Source organism: Orussus abietinus, unplaced genomic scaffold (assembly GCF_000612105.2).
Source record: "Orussus abietinus isolate OABI.00-Male unplaced genomic scaffold, Oabi_2.0 scaffold10, whole genome shotgun sequence".
In the NCBI taxonomy this organism is placed as follows: Eukaryota; Metazoa; Arthropoda; class Insecta; order Hymenoptera; family Orussidae; genus Orussus; species Orussus abietinus.
Genome location: NW_019396009.1, coordinates 222010 through 237221, shown reverse-complemented (window position 1 = coordinate 237221; position 15212 = coordinate 222010). Strand labels below are relative to the sequence as shown.

Here is a 15212-nt window from a genome sequence, read left to right as displayed (position 1 = left end):
TCCCAGGTGGACTCCCCCCTGGGTGCCCGATGGTTCCATTCGTCCCGGTCGAGGACACAAAGGAGTCCCAAAGCGAGCGATTTCGAGGCTCGTCGAGGGAACGGGATCGAAGGGGTGGTTCCTCTTGGTTTTCACCGGTCTCGACCCGAAACCCCAAGAGTCTCGATCTGTACGTTCGGGGACAAAGTTAATCGGATCGTTTTTCTTGGGACAGGTCCCGTAAAATGCGATACGAGGAAGAAACGTCGAGTTCGGAGATCGAGCGCAAGAACGTACCGATTGCTCGCGGGACGATGTACGTACATACCTCGAGGCCGAAGAATAGAACCGTCCAGCCATAGAGGTGGGTAATGAGCAATCGTTGCCGAAGGGCTTCCTTGACAAAGTTCCTACTTCCTTTCACACGAATTCCATCGGCTAATCGATCTCTATCTCTCTATCGGCCAAGAATGCTGGAGTACCGCGGAGCGAAGATACGTTTCCAAAGACCTGAAAAACATGTGACGCCGATCGAGAGAAAGATGACGAGATCGTGGGAATGATCGTCGGGGTAATTCATTGCTAGACTACGTTGTCAGGGAATCGATCAAATCGTAGTATCTGGCTCGTTACAACTACGACTCTTTTATCAGCCGATCCTCTCCACGCGTTGGAACGGTAGATACGGATCTTTCGTGCTCGTTCGATCACGCGTCGATGCCGCTACCCGTTAAAAAGAGATATTTAATTTTCTTATTGGTTACGTTCTCGAAAATAACTTCGGTTAAGATTCGAATAGTCGATACGTAACCGTATCTGGGGAATTTAGATAGTAATTTCTGCGACGCGCCATCGATCGTGCATCCCGAGAGGCGCAAAGATTAAAGATTTAATTATTGCGTTCACGTAATTCATGAGGTATTTCTTTCTAGCTTCGATCCGGTTCCTTTACTTTTAGGTGAAAGGCGTAAAAGTAATTGCGTCCGGTGAAAATCCCTCGGAAGGTGTGAGCAAAAGGAGCGTTTCTTTGTATGTACACCGCTGTTAAGAGGAAAGTTTTACCGAGGAGGCTTCAGTTTCTGTCCATTGTTGGGGAGTGTCCTAGTCTTTGAGGAAAAGACGAGCCGATTTACGCATTCGGTTCTCGGAAGATGTACAAGGAATTCGCAACCTGCGTGCGATGAAATTACGTTAACCATTTATTTGTGGAAGTCCTCGCGTGGATGATAAATCGATATCGGAGTAATGAGTATCGGAAGAAGTATCCGCTTATCATATGCGAATGCGTTTTTATTTTTTTTTCATTAGCGTAAGAAAAGAAGAACAGTGGGAAGTAACTCTTTATCGCGTTTTAATAAGTTGACGCGCAAATACTCGACACCTTATTCGATCGATCTGTATGGCCGGTGCAATTTTGTAGTAAAAATATAACGATCTCTTAAAAGAAGAGATCGGATTTTATCGACTCGATGAGAAATCAATTTCTTTTTAATCTAATTTTCGACCCTTAATGCCCTTGAAGTTTCCACCAGAATATCTTATAAATAAACAAATTTATCATCGTACGTGACGATAAGCGTTCAAGATGATATTCCAATACGTAATCACAGCAAAGAGCTTTGAAAGTAAAAGAAATATTTAATGCGAGGATTTTTACGTGCACAGTATGTTAAGTGATACTCGCATCGCAACCAGTCACGTCGCGGGAAATCATCGATTCTGACGTCAACAATAGGTCCAGGGGATTCCATTATGAACTTACCTATGATTCGTCGTATCTTCCTGACGTCTCATTTACTTGAATATTAATGTCTTACCACGAAGTAATATGAGCTTTTGAAATTTCTTAACCATTCAAAGTTATATTCCTATGACACCGAAGGTCAATCTTCGGTTAATAATGGAGTCGGCAGAAATATCAGCTAGTCGACTCCCGAGTTTTAGAAATTTGTCAGCTTCAATTAATACAGCCAACGAGTAAATCAGAAGTAATACATTTTTGTAAGTTATAGGCCAGAGATCAATTCATGTTCATTCAAATCCACATATTTATTAAGAAGGTATTAATGCACGGATGTTACTTAACACGAATATCTTCATTTGGAATGCAAACAATTATTATAATACATTTAGTTACTACCCCGTATGTGGCTGTTTATTTCGATGGCTGAATTATATCGATTTCATTTAAATTCTTCAGCTTTCTTTTAGTTTCCCGGAATAATAGTATAGCAGCTAATAAATAATTCTAATCCTATGAACACAAAACAATAGGCTAGTTTAACATTCAGCCAAATAAAATTATAAGGAAAAGGTAAGTTGAACATTAAATCAAATAACTGAATGAATGATATCATAAAACGGTGAATGTAACTGAAATAAATTAAAGATAGATCTTCGCACTTGTTTTGAAATGCGATTGAATGTGCACTCGATTTGCTAACTTTGAAATTCAAGTGATAGTATACATGTACGTGTATCTAACAGTCTCATGTAAGTCAGTCGCCTCGGCAACTTAGATTTCACGAATTGCAGTACAAAGGGTCCTTAGAAAGAGTAAAACAGATTCCCTCCACTATTGCCTTCTTACCGACGTCTTTAGGTTCCAAGACCGACATTCGGCTCTACGGACAGAAAAAAAATATTGATGCACTTTTTAGATAAATTTACCCGCGAATGCATTGGTATTTAATTTACAGGCATGTGAAGTAACATTACCGTGGGTGATCTGTCGCTTGAATTCATGTAGCCAATGATCATGGAATTGGTTGAATGACTCCAGAGTAGATCTCCAAGGGCATCTTGTGCAGAGTATCGCAAAGCTATAACTCCTCCAAGTTTCTGATCCAAACCATCTAGGAATCTCGAATCTAGCGGAAATGCAGACGATAAAAAAAATACAGACATACAATGTTCAAATTAGAAGTACAAACATATGAACGGATTCTTACCAAGAAACTGCTTTTTCATTGCATGGTGTAAAGAAGTTGTGGGACATATTGTATCTGACAACGCTTCTGCTATTGACCTTGCTAGAGTCGTTCGAATAAGATGTTCCCCGCATCCTGAAGTACTTGCAGCTACTGAAGATTTCGAACTACATGCCCAGGAACCACAACCCCAGACCCCAGCCTACCTCCAAATAATTTAAGCGTCAGAGATCATTGGAATGTGAACAAGTAGAAAATTACCAACCCTAAAATTACATATAATTTAAGTTAGCTACCTGCCCTACTCTTCCTGGATATTTCAGAATGATACCACCACTGGAACATGCAGCAGCAATATTTCCAAGATCGTCGACACTTATTGCTCCTACTGTATCCATTCGTTTCTTCATGTGCTGTAATATAGAAATATTTATACATATACAACGATATTGTCACCACTGCATATTAATAAATTATAATTCAGTTAAATGAAAACTATGATAAATTACCTTATGCACTTCGTTACTGTGGTCTTCTATTTTTCTCTTATAATGTTTATAAACTTTTCGTGCCTTCACTATAAATAAAATTATAATTATTTTTTAAAGCTTCTAACATCTGCGAGGTTATTTAATAAATGCATTTGTAAAGTATTCTAATGGAAATAAGTTCTCAATAATTGTACTTGATATTAAATCATCAGGTGGCAGTGTTTGTACTCCCATTTCCTTGGCCCATACATGTGCACCCGCTCCTACTAAAAAACTTGGTGGAATTCTTCCATGAGTCGTTTCGACGGACTGCTGTTGACATAAGCGCTTTGCAAGTACAACAGGATTTTTTATTCCTCCCACCGCACCAACTGCGCCAAATTGCAAATTAGTACCGTCCATAACACTTGCATCGCATTCCACTTTTCCATCCAGAGTTAAGTTTGACCCATAGCCAGCATTTGTCAAAGGAGAATTCTCTAATACTATAGTAGCTTCTACGACTGAATCCAAGGCGGTGTGTCCACATCGTAAACTATCAATTCCCTAAAAATGTAATACAACATATTATAATCTAAATGATTGCGAACTGTTTTGAGAATCACCTTTTTGCAGGCATCACGGCACAACTTTTGGTATTTATCTTTAAGTGCCTCCGAGTGTTGACCCGCACCTAAAAGTTGTCTACCAATTAAATGTTACTTGAAAAACCATGCATTCACAAGTGGAGGCTTCGATTGAGGCAACACAGTTTCTATTTACTGAAACTGTAAGTTAGAGCCCAACATTTAACCTTCGAATAAAAATCATACAAACCGACGTGCACAGCGACGAATCCTCCCTTGGCATTGTTCATTAATCCTTCCTCTTTATTGATAGAAAAGAAAAGTTTTCAAGTTCGCAAGTAGAGATCAAGTTGTCACTACAACATTATCGACATCGCAAATTACTAGACGTAATATAAACGGGGATGTCAAATACATTAAAATTGAAAACTCTCAAATAAGTCAAATCCGAGTACTCACGTTGGTACACGTGATAGAAAATCCTGGCAGGCAGTGGTCAGGAATTCTGGCGTGTTCTGGCGTCCTTAAAACCAGATAGAACCAAAAAAGTCTTACACTGTTCACAACTTCTCCCACGTTCCCAACTCATTTCGTCACGTATTTTATGCGGAGCTCATGGGGATAATCATATACGGAGAGTTGGCTACCCTGCAGGAATTGGCGCGATCTCGTTGAGGACGTTGGAGCTCTCTTACGTTTGCTTGCACTCGAGGCACGGAAGGCGTCTTTCTCGTTGGGCTTCTTGGTTTGTCGAGAGCGAACATTCTTCCTTTGTTGGGCTTTTGTTTTCTTACTAGGTGGAGCAATAAATAAATCGGTTCAAGATGTTTTGGGGTAAGTAGAATTGTACTTGATATTGAAATTCTTCATGCAATACCGCTATAAAAATGCCGACATTGTCGTGCGATGGGCATCGCCACGTGTTTCCGAGGAATTTACTATGAGCTCAAGAACAATTTTCGGCACGGTCTTTTAAAATGTTATTCAAAATGAATTTCTCATTTTCCGATAGGACTAATTATGGAACCAAATAAGCGGTATACGCAGACGATTGAGAAGTCGTTTCATGTCTCTATGGCAAGTCTGGATGCATCGACCGGTGGTATGTTTCTAATTGTAGAGTAAATTTAATTTTCATGTGAAACTGTGCGTTGTTCTTAAATATTTAAAATTATTCATTTGCATATTGTTGAAATTGTACCCCTGCAGGTAATTATTTTAAACTCGTGAATCTTAATTTCAGATAATGAGATTATACAAGTAATGCTTTATTACGATAATCGGACTTATCTTCTATGTACTTTAAAGAAGGGTTTAATCTGGCAAGTACCTCTAGATCTAAACTTTCAAGAGGGAACAAAAATTGCTTTTATGACTAATGGACAGGGTCATGTTCATCTAACTGGTTATTTGATGCCTGAAGACGATAATTTAGATTTGGATGAATTGGAAGAAGAAGAGGAAGACACGGATGAAGATGTACCATCGTTAACTACACATCCAAAGCGAAAGGCCTTGGAAGTTCTTGAGAAGGATACAAAAATTAAGCGAGCCAAGATAGATAAATTACGGGCAGAGGCTGAATCCTCAAACGATGATGACGACGAAGATGATGTATTTGATGACTCAAAAGATGGTGAAGATTCGGAGGATGTGGAAGATGAGGAAAATGAGAACGAAATGGCAGATAATGATAGCGATGAAGAGGATGAATCATCGGACAATGATAGCGATGAAGACGAAGAAGAAAAGAAGGAATCAGAAAAAACTGTGCCAGTTACAAAGAAACAACAGCAGCAAACTAAGAAAGCAGAAAAGCAAAAGCTGGTTAATGGCAAGGGAGTAAAACAGGAACAGGATAAATCAGAAAAGAACAAAAATGATCAACAAAATGCTAAGCAGGAACCGAAGAAAAAAACTATTAAAGGTGGGATACACGTGGAAGACTTAAAAATAGGTACTGGTGTTCCTGCTCAAAGAGGCAAATTTGTTTCCGTTTATTATGTTGGTCGGCTGGCGAATGGAAAGAAGTTTGATTCCACAACGTCTGGGGATGGATTTAAATTCCGACTTGGAAAGGGTGAAGTCATTAAAGGAATGGATCTTGGAATAACAGGCATGAATGTTGGTGGCAAAAGGAAAATTACGATTCCTCCTGCAATGGGGTATGTACAATATGTCGGAATTTAAAATTATTTTTTTCTTAACCGAAATTTCTTCAGAATTGTTATAATTAATATTTAAATTTGTAAAAGTTAATCCAGATTTATATCTTTCTTACAGATACGGTGCGAAGGGATCACTGCCTCTTATACCAGCAAATAGCACACTTGTGTTTGAAGTAACACTTAAAAATGTTTATTAATTTTATAACATGAAATGGCAAAAGTTTTTAACATATATATGAAAAGTATATTGCTATCATTTAAGTTTACCATCATGAATCTTAGAATATATATTGTTTCTGATAAATGGACAACTGCATAATATTGAATTTGTTAATTTTCTGTAAAAATAGCTTTGTGTATTTTTGTATTTGATTCTTGAATGGAAATGGAGATCGATGTATTTGTCAGTTTGAATTACATGCAACTATTAAACATCTATCCAACATATTAACGGTTATTTTTTATTTATCAAACTTTAAATAACAAGAATATATTGGTACTTACTGTTGAGCATGGACAATTTTTCATGAAAGGAAAAGTTAGTAAAAAAATATCTAGAGAAGAAAAACATTGAATAGATATAATAGGCACTTTGCGCGTATTGACTTCTGAAAATGTTCAACTACCATTTTATTCAATATATGCACGTGTTTCAGCATACAAACATTGCTTAAAAATGAGTTCTTAAAACAATGAAAGGAGCTATATCTAAGTTCATTTAATGAAGTTTCAAACACTATAACGGAGACAATGATTACAATTTGCAACAAACATCTAATGATTTCGGTAATTAAAGAAAAACTTGGAAATTAATTATTTATAGTAATTTTTAGGAACATGAAATTTCAATTTCTGTTTGTTTGATTTATGATAAATATCGAAACTACTGAAATGCCACGAAAACCTATAAGTGCAATTTATTATTCCATATCGTTAAAAATATCGACAAGTCCTGAAAGTATTAATTCACGTATAAAAGAAGACATGATTTATTAATCTATAATCAACTTTGTCGTGTATCATCGGTAGTTTGTAGAGGTTGACAATTCGTAATCGAAAATACTTTATTCACGTTCGAACGCTGACAGTCTGCAATCGAAAATACTTCTTTCGCGTTCGAACGTACCTTTATATACTTTTAGTTATACGCCGTAAGTACATTTGGCCTGTAAAATGGTTATTTTAATCAAAGTGATCCATTAGGGTAGTTCCTTGGGAAACCCCCTCGTTTACATCAAATCCTGCCAAAACCGAAAATCGAGTTTACATAAAATACCGACAAATATATTGATGTCCTTTTCACGGGACAAAAACTTTGAAATTTTCTTCGCACAAACTAGATGCAAAACTGCGTACACGCTAGTTGCTTAATTCGGCCTTAAATTCACATAGTTCACCAATAATCACATATGTCTATACATTTTGATTTTCTGCTCTTAGGCATACCATTAGTGTAAATAATATATCTGTATCTTACTTACAATATCATTTAATTCTTTACCGATTATACCATATATATATATTTACCATTTCAAATTCGCCTCCAAAACATTCACGTAACTATAGGCAATTAGCGTAAACCCTATCGTGTATAAATATAATTAATTGAAAGCATCATGAGAGGAACCATGGTTACTTCGAGTATTGAACGTTCTGCGATTACAATCATTGCAATCGTAGTCACCTCGAGTACGACTTATCTCGAACGCTTGTACAAGCTTTATAAAACACTTTGAAGAGACGTTTCGAGGACTAGTATAGGAACAGCATTTTGGCAATTTGTTTAAAAGAAGAAGCAAGTACAATAGTACCGTATGAAAAGTCCACAAAAGACGTACCTGTACGTATTTCTCGTCGCGTGTAAGATTATCGTAACCTCGGATTCGTACACTTCCGCGCCCACTAAATGTGTCCAAACGACTGACGTACTTCCGAAAGAACGTTTACTTATGTACACCGCATTTCCCCTAAGAAAATAAAACGGATCCAGCGGATAGGCTACCGTAAGTTTTGGATACGTGTACCCTCGCATTTTTTGCCCGGCATAATTACGGCTTTTACGGCACGGTCACGGTAAGGTCGTTCCTTTCACGTCGACTACCTTCTCCGTCGCTGCGTTTCTCATCATTTGTTATGTACATCCCTTAATTTACTTATATTTCTTTACTAATTCGTCACTGACAATGAATTAACTATCCAGACGTTGTACTTGTTCACTGCGCGTTCCTGTCTCTTTCATTTTTTTTTTTTTTTACGCAAGAGTAAACTAGGAGACCCTGAATCTTCTGCCGACAGGAACTTACAAGATATTTTATAATTAAAACCTAGACACGACGACTCGAAGGAAAAATCGCGCGACAAGGATTAATCGGTACAACGGTGCTTCCGGATAAATAGATATTCTTCCTAATTTTTTCAACCTTCGCCATCATAGCCGGGACTTAATTATACGACATAACGACTTTATATTTCTCCGTTCTTTTCTCAACTTACCGCTTCTCGACGTTTATCGTTCACTTATCTAATTTTGATTTTCATCTTAGAATATATCTACGTATCATTACATGTTACGTCGTTATTGATTTATCGGTAGTTTTGTCACGTTTCTTCTCTTTGACGTTATCAGCTTACCCTATACTTAATCGTAGCTTACTTTATAAAGATATAGTATGCTTTTTAAGAGAGTCGCACACGTTTGGTCCAGTCCAGTACCTGTACTCGTATCGAGTACTCACATTTACGTGAAAAATATAAAAGGAATCGATCCGGAAGTAGGCATCAAGATTTCCGTAAGAAGAGCACACGCTCACCGAGGGAATAAAATTAGCGCGTCGCGAACACGTGGAAACGTTGAAACGAAACAAAGTATGTATGTGACCATTAAATGACACGGATTGACTGCCGCTCCCGCTACAAACATATAACGAATGCGAAAACATCTCAAAGGAATTTGTTCCACCGAGGTAAGACTTCGGTCCTACCGGAAGGGTAGAAAAAGTGGCACGTTCCGCAAACTGCGAAAGGGGGCGCGGCGTAAAAAAAAATCCTTCCGTTCGGCTGCGTCCTAGGATTCCCGACTTTAACCCTAATTTCGGAATTTCGACGGTTCTAAAAAGTGTTGTCTTTTTGCCCCGTCCGGCACGCGTCTCGTCAGAACCCGCGCTCGCATCTGTCGCCGACCGTTTTCGGGACAATGGGCAACCGTTCGCTAAGCCGATGGCGGAGGGTCAGTCTTATAAAAGATTTCCAAAATATTGTGTAAATCGGGGGGTACCGGTAGGAGGTTAAACCGAATACCGAATGGCACAGCTGAAAATTTGGGGTGAAATCCGTGGAAACGGCGAGACCGGACCCTCGGCGCGCGGCAGCCCCTCCGGCCGCGCTGCCGCTTAAATAAATAAAGGGTTAGAGCCTTTTCGTTATTACCAGTGAAATCCGCCTCCCCCCGCCACGGGTCGGGCGATCGATTCGATCGCAGCCCTTTGCGAAAATTCCGAATTTACGGAATCCCGGGGCCGAGAGGTCGCTCGCATTGTACCTCGCGTGCCGCCATTGTTACGGCCGGGCCCCATAATACCGCGTAACGCGCGCGAGACCGAAAGGGGTGGAGGCCGTTCGTTATTTTTCTCCTGTCCAAAAATTTCTGTCGCTCCCCGCAACAAGCGGGGCACGATGCAACGAATTTTACCTAGACGCGGGCAATTGCCCCCTCAAGGGGTAAGCGAAGGGTTAAAGCCGTTCCGTTATTTATGGGGTCCCTGTTTCACGCTCCGCAATAAATTTCACCCTCCCTCCCCCTTTTTCGACTTTCCGAATTTAGGGAATTCCCTCGGCTCGGATGCGAGAGATCCGTCGCATTGTGTCCGAGTCGCGTGTGTCGCCATTGTCGCGGGTCGGTAAAGGTGCGCCAAGCGCCACAAAAGGAACCAAAGGGGTAGATTCGTCCCTTTCGAAATATTAGAAAAAAAAATGCCAAACTTGGGCAACGCGACGAACGATCGACAGGACTCGAAAGATTCACGATTCGGTGGAGAAGCGATCACCGGCCGCGGGGGTCCGAGGGACGAGATCGGTGGAATCCTCGGCATCGCGGCGAAAATATGACGGGGGTCTTCTCGATATTAGGAACGGCACGATCGAGCGTAATGGCGGCGGTGCCGAAGTCAGGAGAGGGTCTTGGGGCGTGATAAAATTATTACGAGAGGATGAAATTTCCAAGTTGGTGTAAGTCTTGGAAGGGCGCCGGGAAGGCTCGAGGAGGGAGGGGCGGAAAGGGGCGGAAAGGGGCGAAAAGGGGAAGGGAGGCTTTGATAATTGCAATCCACTTCCTCATCGGGGTATAAGCAGTCCTCGCGGTCTCGCTCGCTCCCCCCGGCCCGCCTCGCTCCCTCTCGAGAAGGTCGGAGGCCGAACCCCGACCGAGCCGGCCAGGCGGGGGAGCCGTCCGATTCGATTCTTCCCTTAACCTCGTCTCCGCACTCCCGGGTCGCCACGTTTCCCTTTGCTCGCTTCAAAATCCCCGCCGTCTAGGTTTTTCCAAAAACACGAGTCCCCGCGTCCTTCCCCCTGCTCGACGACTCGGCTCGTCGGAAAATCGTATCGATTGTCCCGAAGGAAAATTCAAGATGGCGGACCTCGTAATGAAATTCTACCCTTCTCAATTATTCTCCCCTAGTTTATTTCCCGGAAGACCCCCGACATTCCGTAAACTCGGACGACTTTCGATGATCCTCCCCATCGCGAAGCCGTTCGTCTTGTACTTTAACGTTATAAAATAATTTCGGACGTCAACGTCGAGGGGAAGGGACGACAGGCTGGGGGGAAACGCGGTCTTTATCTTCGTTCGTTTTCCACGCTCTTAGAAACCGCAAGATATTATTGATTTTCATACGTGTACTCCGGGGCGTGGGCGGGCCGTTTGTGCGTGGGTTTGTGCGCGTATATGTTTCCGCTCTCCGAAGCCACCCCGGCGGGTATGTCATTCACGAGTTTCCACTGGAAGGACGGGAATTCTCTTCCGCCCGCTTCAACTTTTATACGACGAAAATATGACCGGCGAGAAAAGTACGATCGAGGGTAGGCACGCCTCGGAGGAGGACGCGTCTTCGATGTCTTTCGAATCGAGTTCCGGCCATTCTTCCCTCGGTTGCCTCGTTATTAATGGAGAGTCCCATCAATCGCGAACACGGGAACGAATGCGGAACGCATTCGTCCGCCATTTTCGAGGGAGCCGTGCTTTCGATCGCCGGGCATTTTCTCTCCGTCGATTAATCGTTAGATCGTCCCCGGCGCTTCAAAAATTAATAACGACCACTCGGTCCCGGCGTACGGAGTGATCACGGTGGAACGTCATTTTCTGAAGATTTTTTACCCGATTGGGCAGCTGCAAAGAAATCGCGAGTCACGTTCGCGGGGCAGTTTTCGTTGTTCTCTTCCGCGAGAGGAACTCGATCCAAAAAAACTACCCCCGGAATTCGTTCATCCGGAATGGAAGACGGATCGACGCGAAATTCATCGACTCGAAATCGCGTCGGGTCAATTTGTCAACTGCTGGTGATTAAAAAAGGAAAGGAAGTCGCGTCCCTCCGAGCGGCAGTCAAAAGCGCGGTACCCCGGCCGGGTAACTCGATACATATCGGTAACGCAAAGATAACGCATCGGGGCTCGACAAAAAAGGAGACGGTGTGTAAATAAACGTGAAATCAAATCCAAAATCAAGGAAATTAATTTTATTGTCGTGCGTCGCGCGTCCACGCGATCTCAAATTAAAATTAAGGATCTTCGAGTAACACAAATCTACGCGTACGAAAAATGGAAAATCATAACGCGATTTAAAATTACGATAAAAATATAAATTCGATGTAGAAGGGAAGTACTTCGACGTGGAAATAAAAATATATGACTACTGGAAAACTCGAAACGAACGTTCGGTAGGTTTTCCTCCTCTCTTCGGACTAGCATAATTAGGGATAATTTGGTTCAAGACGACTAGAATTAGGTGTCAATTAAGACCCGAAACGTCGGCCTCGCGGTCGAGGCGAGCGATCGAATGTCCTATCGTAAAACGCGCATGCGTCTCGTGTGCTCACCTATACTCTTAATTTAACGTAGATTATAAACTTCGCACGTCATGCAAACGGGTCATCCTTCCTCTACGCTATACCTACCGTATATTTTATAATATATAAATCTATCTATCTATCTATCTATCTATATATATCCGTACCCATATATGTATATATATAAATCCTTTTCATCTCTTTTGATTCACGATTTAGTTTGATTTTCTGCTCAATTAACTTAACGAAGGCAATACCGGAGCTAGTTTTCGTTCGCGGCCGCACCTTTTTCCTGCACGCGTCTTCGCAATGACCGAAACCGTGACGACTTCGATTTAAAGGTAGCGAGATAAAAATACGGTAACCGAGCCGACTCGCCTCTTTCCCGGAGAACACTCGATATTCGAGTTCCACTAATCGCCTCGTTTGTCCAAAGACATTTGTTCCCACCATCCCGGTACGAGCGCGCGTTAAAAAAAAAAAGGTGACGACGGTCCAACAAAGCCCGTTTATCATCGATATCGAATGGGTCGAACAATCCGAATAAATGGGCCTCGCGCTTCCGGGCCATTACGTGCACAATGCGCGTGCATCTCCGATCCCGTGGGTACAATTAAAAAAGGTGGCCATTTGCATCCGGGCGCACATTTTGCATGTCATTGTCCACGCGCGGGGGGACGCAACGGAGAAAATGTGCCGAAACGACCGGACCGGACAAAGGAGCGGCGCTTTTCGGTCCCCATTTTTCCCCGAAAGGCCCCCGACGAAGGACCGCCAAGGTCACGAGAGGTGACCTCCACGCGACGCCCTTGAAAGTCGCCGGGCCAGATGCGGCCCGTCGATCGGCTATCGGTCGCCCTGCTCAAAAATCACCACTTTTCCCTATCCAAATTTTCCGCTCCCCTCTTGCCTCCTGGCTCGTTCTCTCCCTCCCTCTTTCTTTTTTTTTTTCAAAAGACCCCTAATAGCCGAATTTTCACCCCCGGAAATATGCTAATGCCGACGCGCGCGTCATAAAATTCGGCCGAGTTTCGCGGCAAATGCCCGCGTGCATACTAATTCATTCCAACTTTTGGAAACTGGGGAGCCGGCCAAGTGATTCACCGCGGCTCGTGGGGGATATTTATATGAGCGGGGGACGGCGAGGGACCCCCGATTCTCTCAGGGGGCGAGTGCTCCTTTTCACCGGAATTAACCGAGGGACTGGCCCGCGTTTTGCGGACGTTCGCGCGATCCCTGGGCATTTTTACTCCGAATTCCGTGAAAATTCGATGAATCGGCGAAAGCACAATGGGCCTCTCTCTTTTTTTTCCTCGTGGTCAATCGGATGAAATTCTCCAACGGTCAAGGGAAATCTGTCATTTTTTCCGGAGGTCCCCTCCCTCGGCCGACGAGGGGGGCGAAAAAAATTGCTCGAGTTTCTCGAAATCGAGCCCGGGTGAATTTTCGGGAGACTCGGCGCGCCGTCGCGTTTGTTCGCCCGTCGAGAGAGTTTCGGCCATCGAAAGGTCCCTCCGTCCGACGGCTGCGCGATACGTTTTTGGGGAAGTAAAGTGAGTTTAGGGTGGCTACCCTCCCAACTCCCAAGTGGTCAGCACGAGGGCAGCTGTCTTTCGGCATATTTCGATCGAGCGTGCGTGCCCCGTTAATAAAAGTCTTTAGCAATGCACACAAAAGCGTTCCCCGACGAGAAAAATACCGCTCGCGTCCCCGCAACAAAAAATAATGATAAACACCTGTCGGGACAGGCGGTTATCATGGCCTCCGAAATTATTGCCTCCGCCTGCTCGCCTGCAAAGGGGACTCTTTCTTCGGTTCTTTCGCCAAACGAGAGGCAAGGAAATCCTGGAAATCGAGCTCGAAAACGGTTACGATCGGGGGTGAAAATTCGGCCATTCGATGACTACGTGACGGACGCTCGTCCGCGTTAATGAATATATCTGCACCGTTCCTCGTCCCCGAAAGAAGCCGCTCGAATCGTTCCGGCCCTTCTCGCGAGATTTCGGTTACCGATGTCACGAGAACGAACGGTTCCTTTCGCGGGACCTCGCGCGGACTAGATTAAGCGACTTCGACTAGACTCAAAATGGTACGTTTTACCCGGTCGGTCCTCTTCTCGACCTTTTCGCGTTTGAATCCGGAAAGCGAAAAAAATGAAGTTACCCGCGGTAGCCCTTCCTTCCCGTGTCCGGGGCACCGCGGGCGTTGATCCAGCTACCATCGAACGGGACGTTACACGTTACATATTTAACACGTTTAAATTCTATTTAATGCGTTGGCTGTGTATACGATTGTACTTTGGTTGCGGGTCATCCTGTGCGCACCCTGAGATTGTTGGTTGTTTGCTCATTGATCTCTAATTGTAAATATCCACCTGTGCTCATCGCAACAAGAATAGGAACAATAGCGAAGGCCTTGCCATTATTATCGTGTTCTCTTTTTTATCCTTATTTGTACCCTCTTTAATAACGTAAAGTGGCTCTGGAGGAAGCGCACAGAGACGCAGGGTGACCGAGGGACGAATCGAGGTCCGCGAAGAGAGAGCGCTCGAGACGATGCATTTGCAACCCCGGCGAATTACGAAAAACTCGACTCGAGTCGGATCGAGGAGGAACCGTTATCGATATATCTTCCCTTCCCGCGGGAGAAGAGGGAGGCTCTACATCCGTTCCGACTAAAAGGTCGTATAAAAATCGTCTCGGTCATCCCGCGCGTCTCTGCCCGGCCAAGTCGAACCGTGACTTCGGCGCCGGAACGCGAAGAATCGGTTCTCGAGGTCGGAAATCGGAAGCCACGCCGCGATCTCCCGTGCGTAATTCCCGTGGCGTCTACTCGTATAAATCTATCAAAAAGTTGAGGAACTAAAAGGCCGCCAAGGGAGCGATCCCGGGGGCTCCGCCCTATCCAAAATAGGAACTTTGTCCGTCACTCGTTTACGCTAGTCGGTCGTACGATTAGAATATCTACAAATATAACACGACGGGTACTCCACTCCCCGACCCCGATCTACGGCGGTCGA

At 43.4% G+C, this 15212-nt stretch overlaps 2 protein-coding genes and 1 long non-coding RNA gene across 3 annotated transcripts; 2 read left to right on the top strand and 1 right to left on the bottom strand.

The window, feature by feature from the left end:
• The first annotated feature begins 43 nt into the window (after positions 1–43).
• On the top strand, positions 44–1444 carry LOC111674351. Its single transcript, XR_002762388.1, has 2 exons — positions 44–343; positions 449–1444. It is a non-coding gene; the product is annotated as an uncharacterized LOC111674351 (long non-coding RNA).
• Positions 1445–2009: 565 nt separating this feature from the next.
• On the bottom strand, positions 2010–4394 carry LOC105699892 (threonine aspartase 1). Its single transcript, XM_012425297.1, has 8 exons — positions 4217–4394; positions 4006–4073; positions 3595–3946; positions 3419–3486; positions 3206–3322; positions 2931–3111; positions 2698–2849; positions 2010–2603 (listed from the first exon to the last, which is right to left on the bottom strand). Exons 1-8 carry the CDS (start codon positions 4254–4256, stop codon positions 2502–2504), a joined length of 1080 nt encoding a protein of 359 aa, XP_012280720.1. The 5' UTR covers positions 4257–4394; the 3' UTR covers positions 2010–2501.
• A 228-nt stretch (positions 4395–4622) lies between these two features.
• On the top strand, positions 4623–6581 carry LOC105699891 (46 kDa FK506-binding nuclear protein). The gene is made up of 4 exons (XM_012425294.2): positions 4623–4800; positions 4979–5068; positions 5210–6131; positions 6250–6581. The coding sequence occupies exons 1-4, from the start codon at positions 4791–4793 to the stop codon at positions 6329–6331; spliced, it is 1104 nt and encodes a 367-aa protein (XP_012280717.1). The 5' UTR covers positions 4623–4790; the 3' UTR covers positions 6332–6581.
• The last annotated feature ends 8631 nt before the right edge of the window (positions 6582–15212 follow it).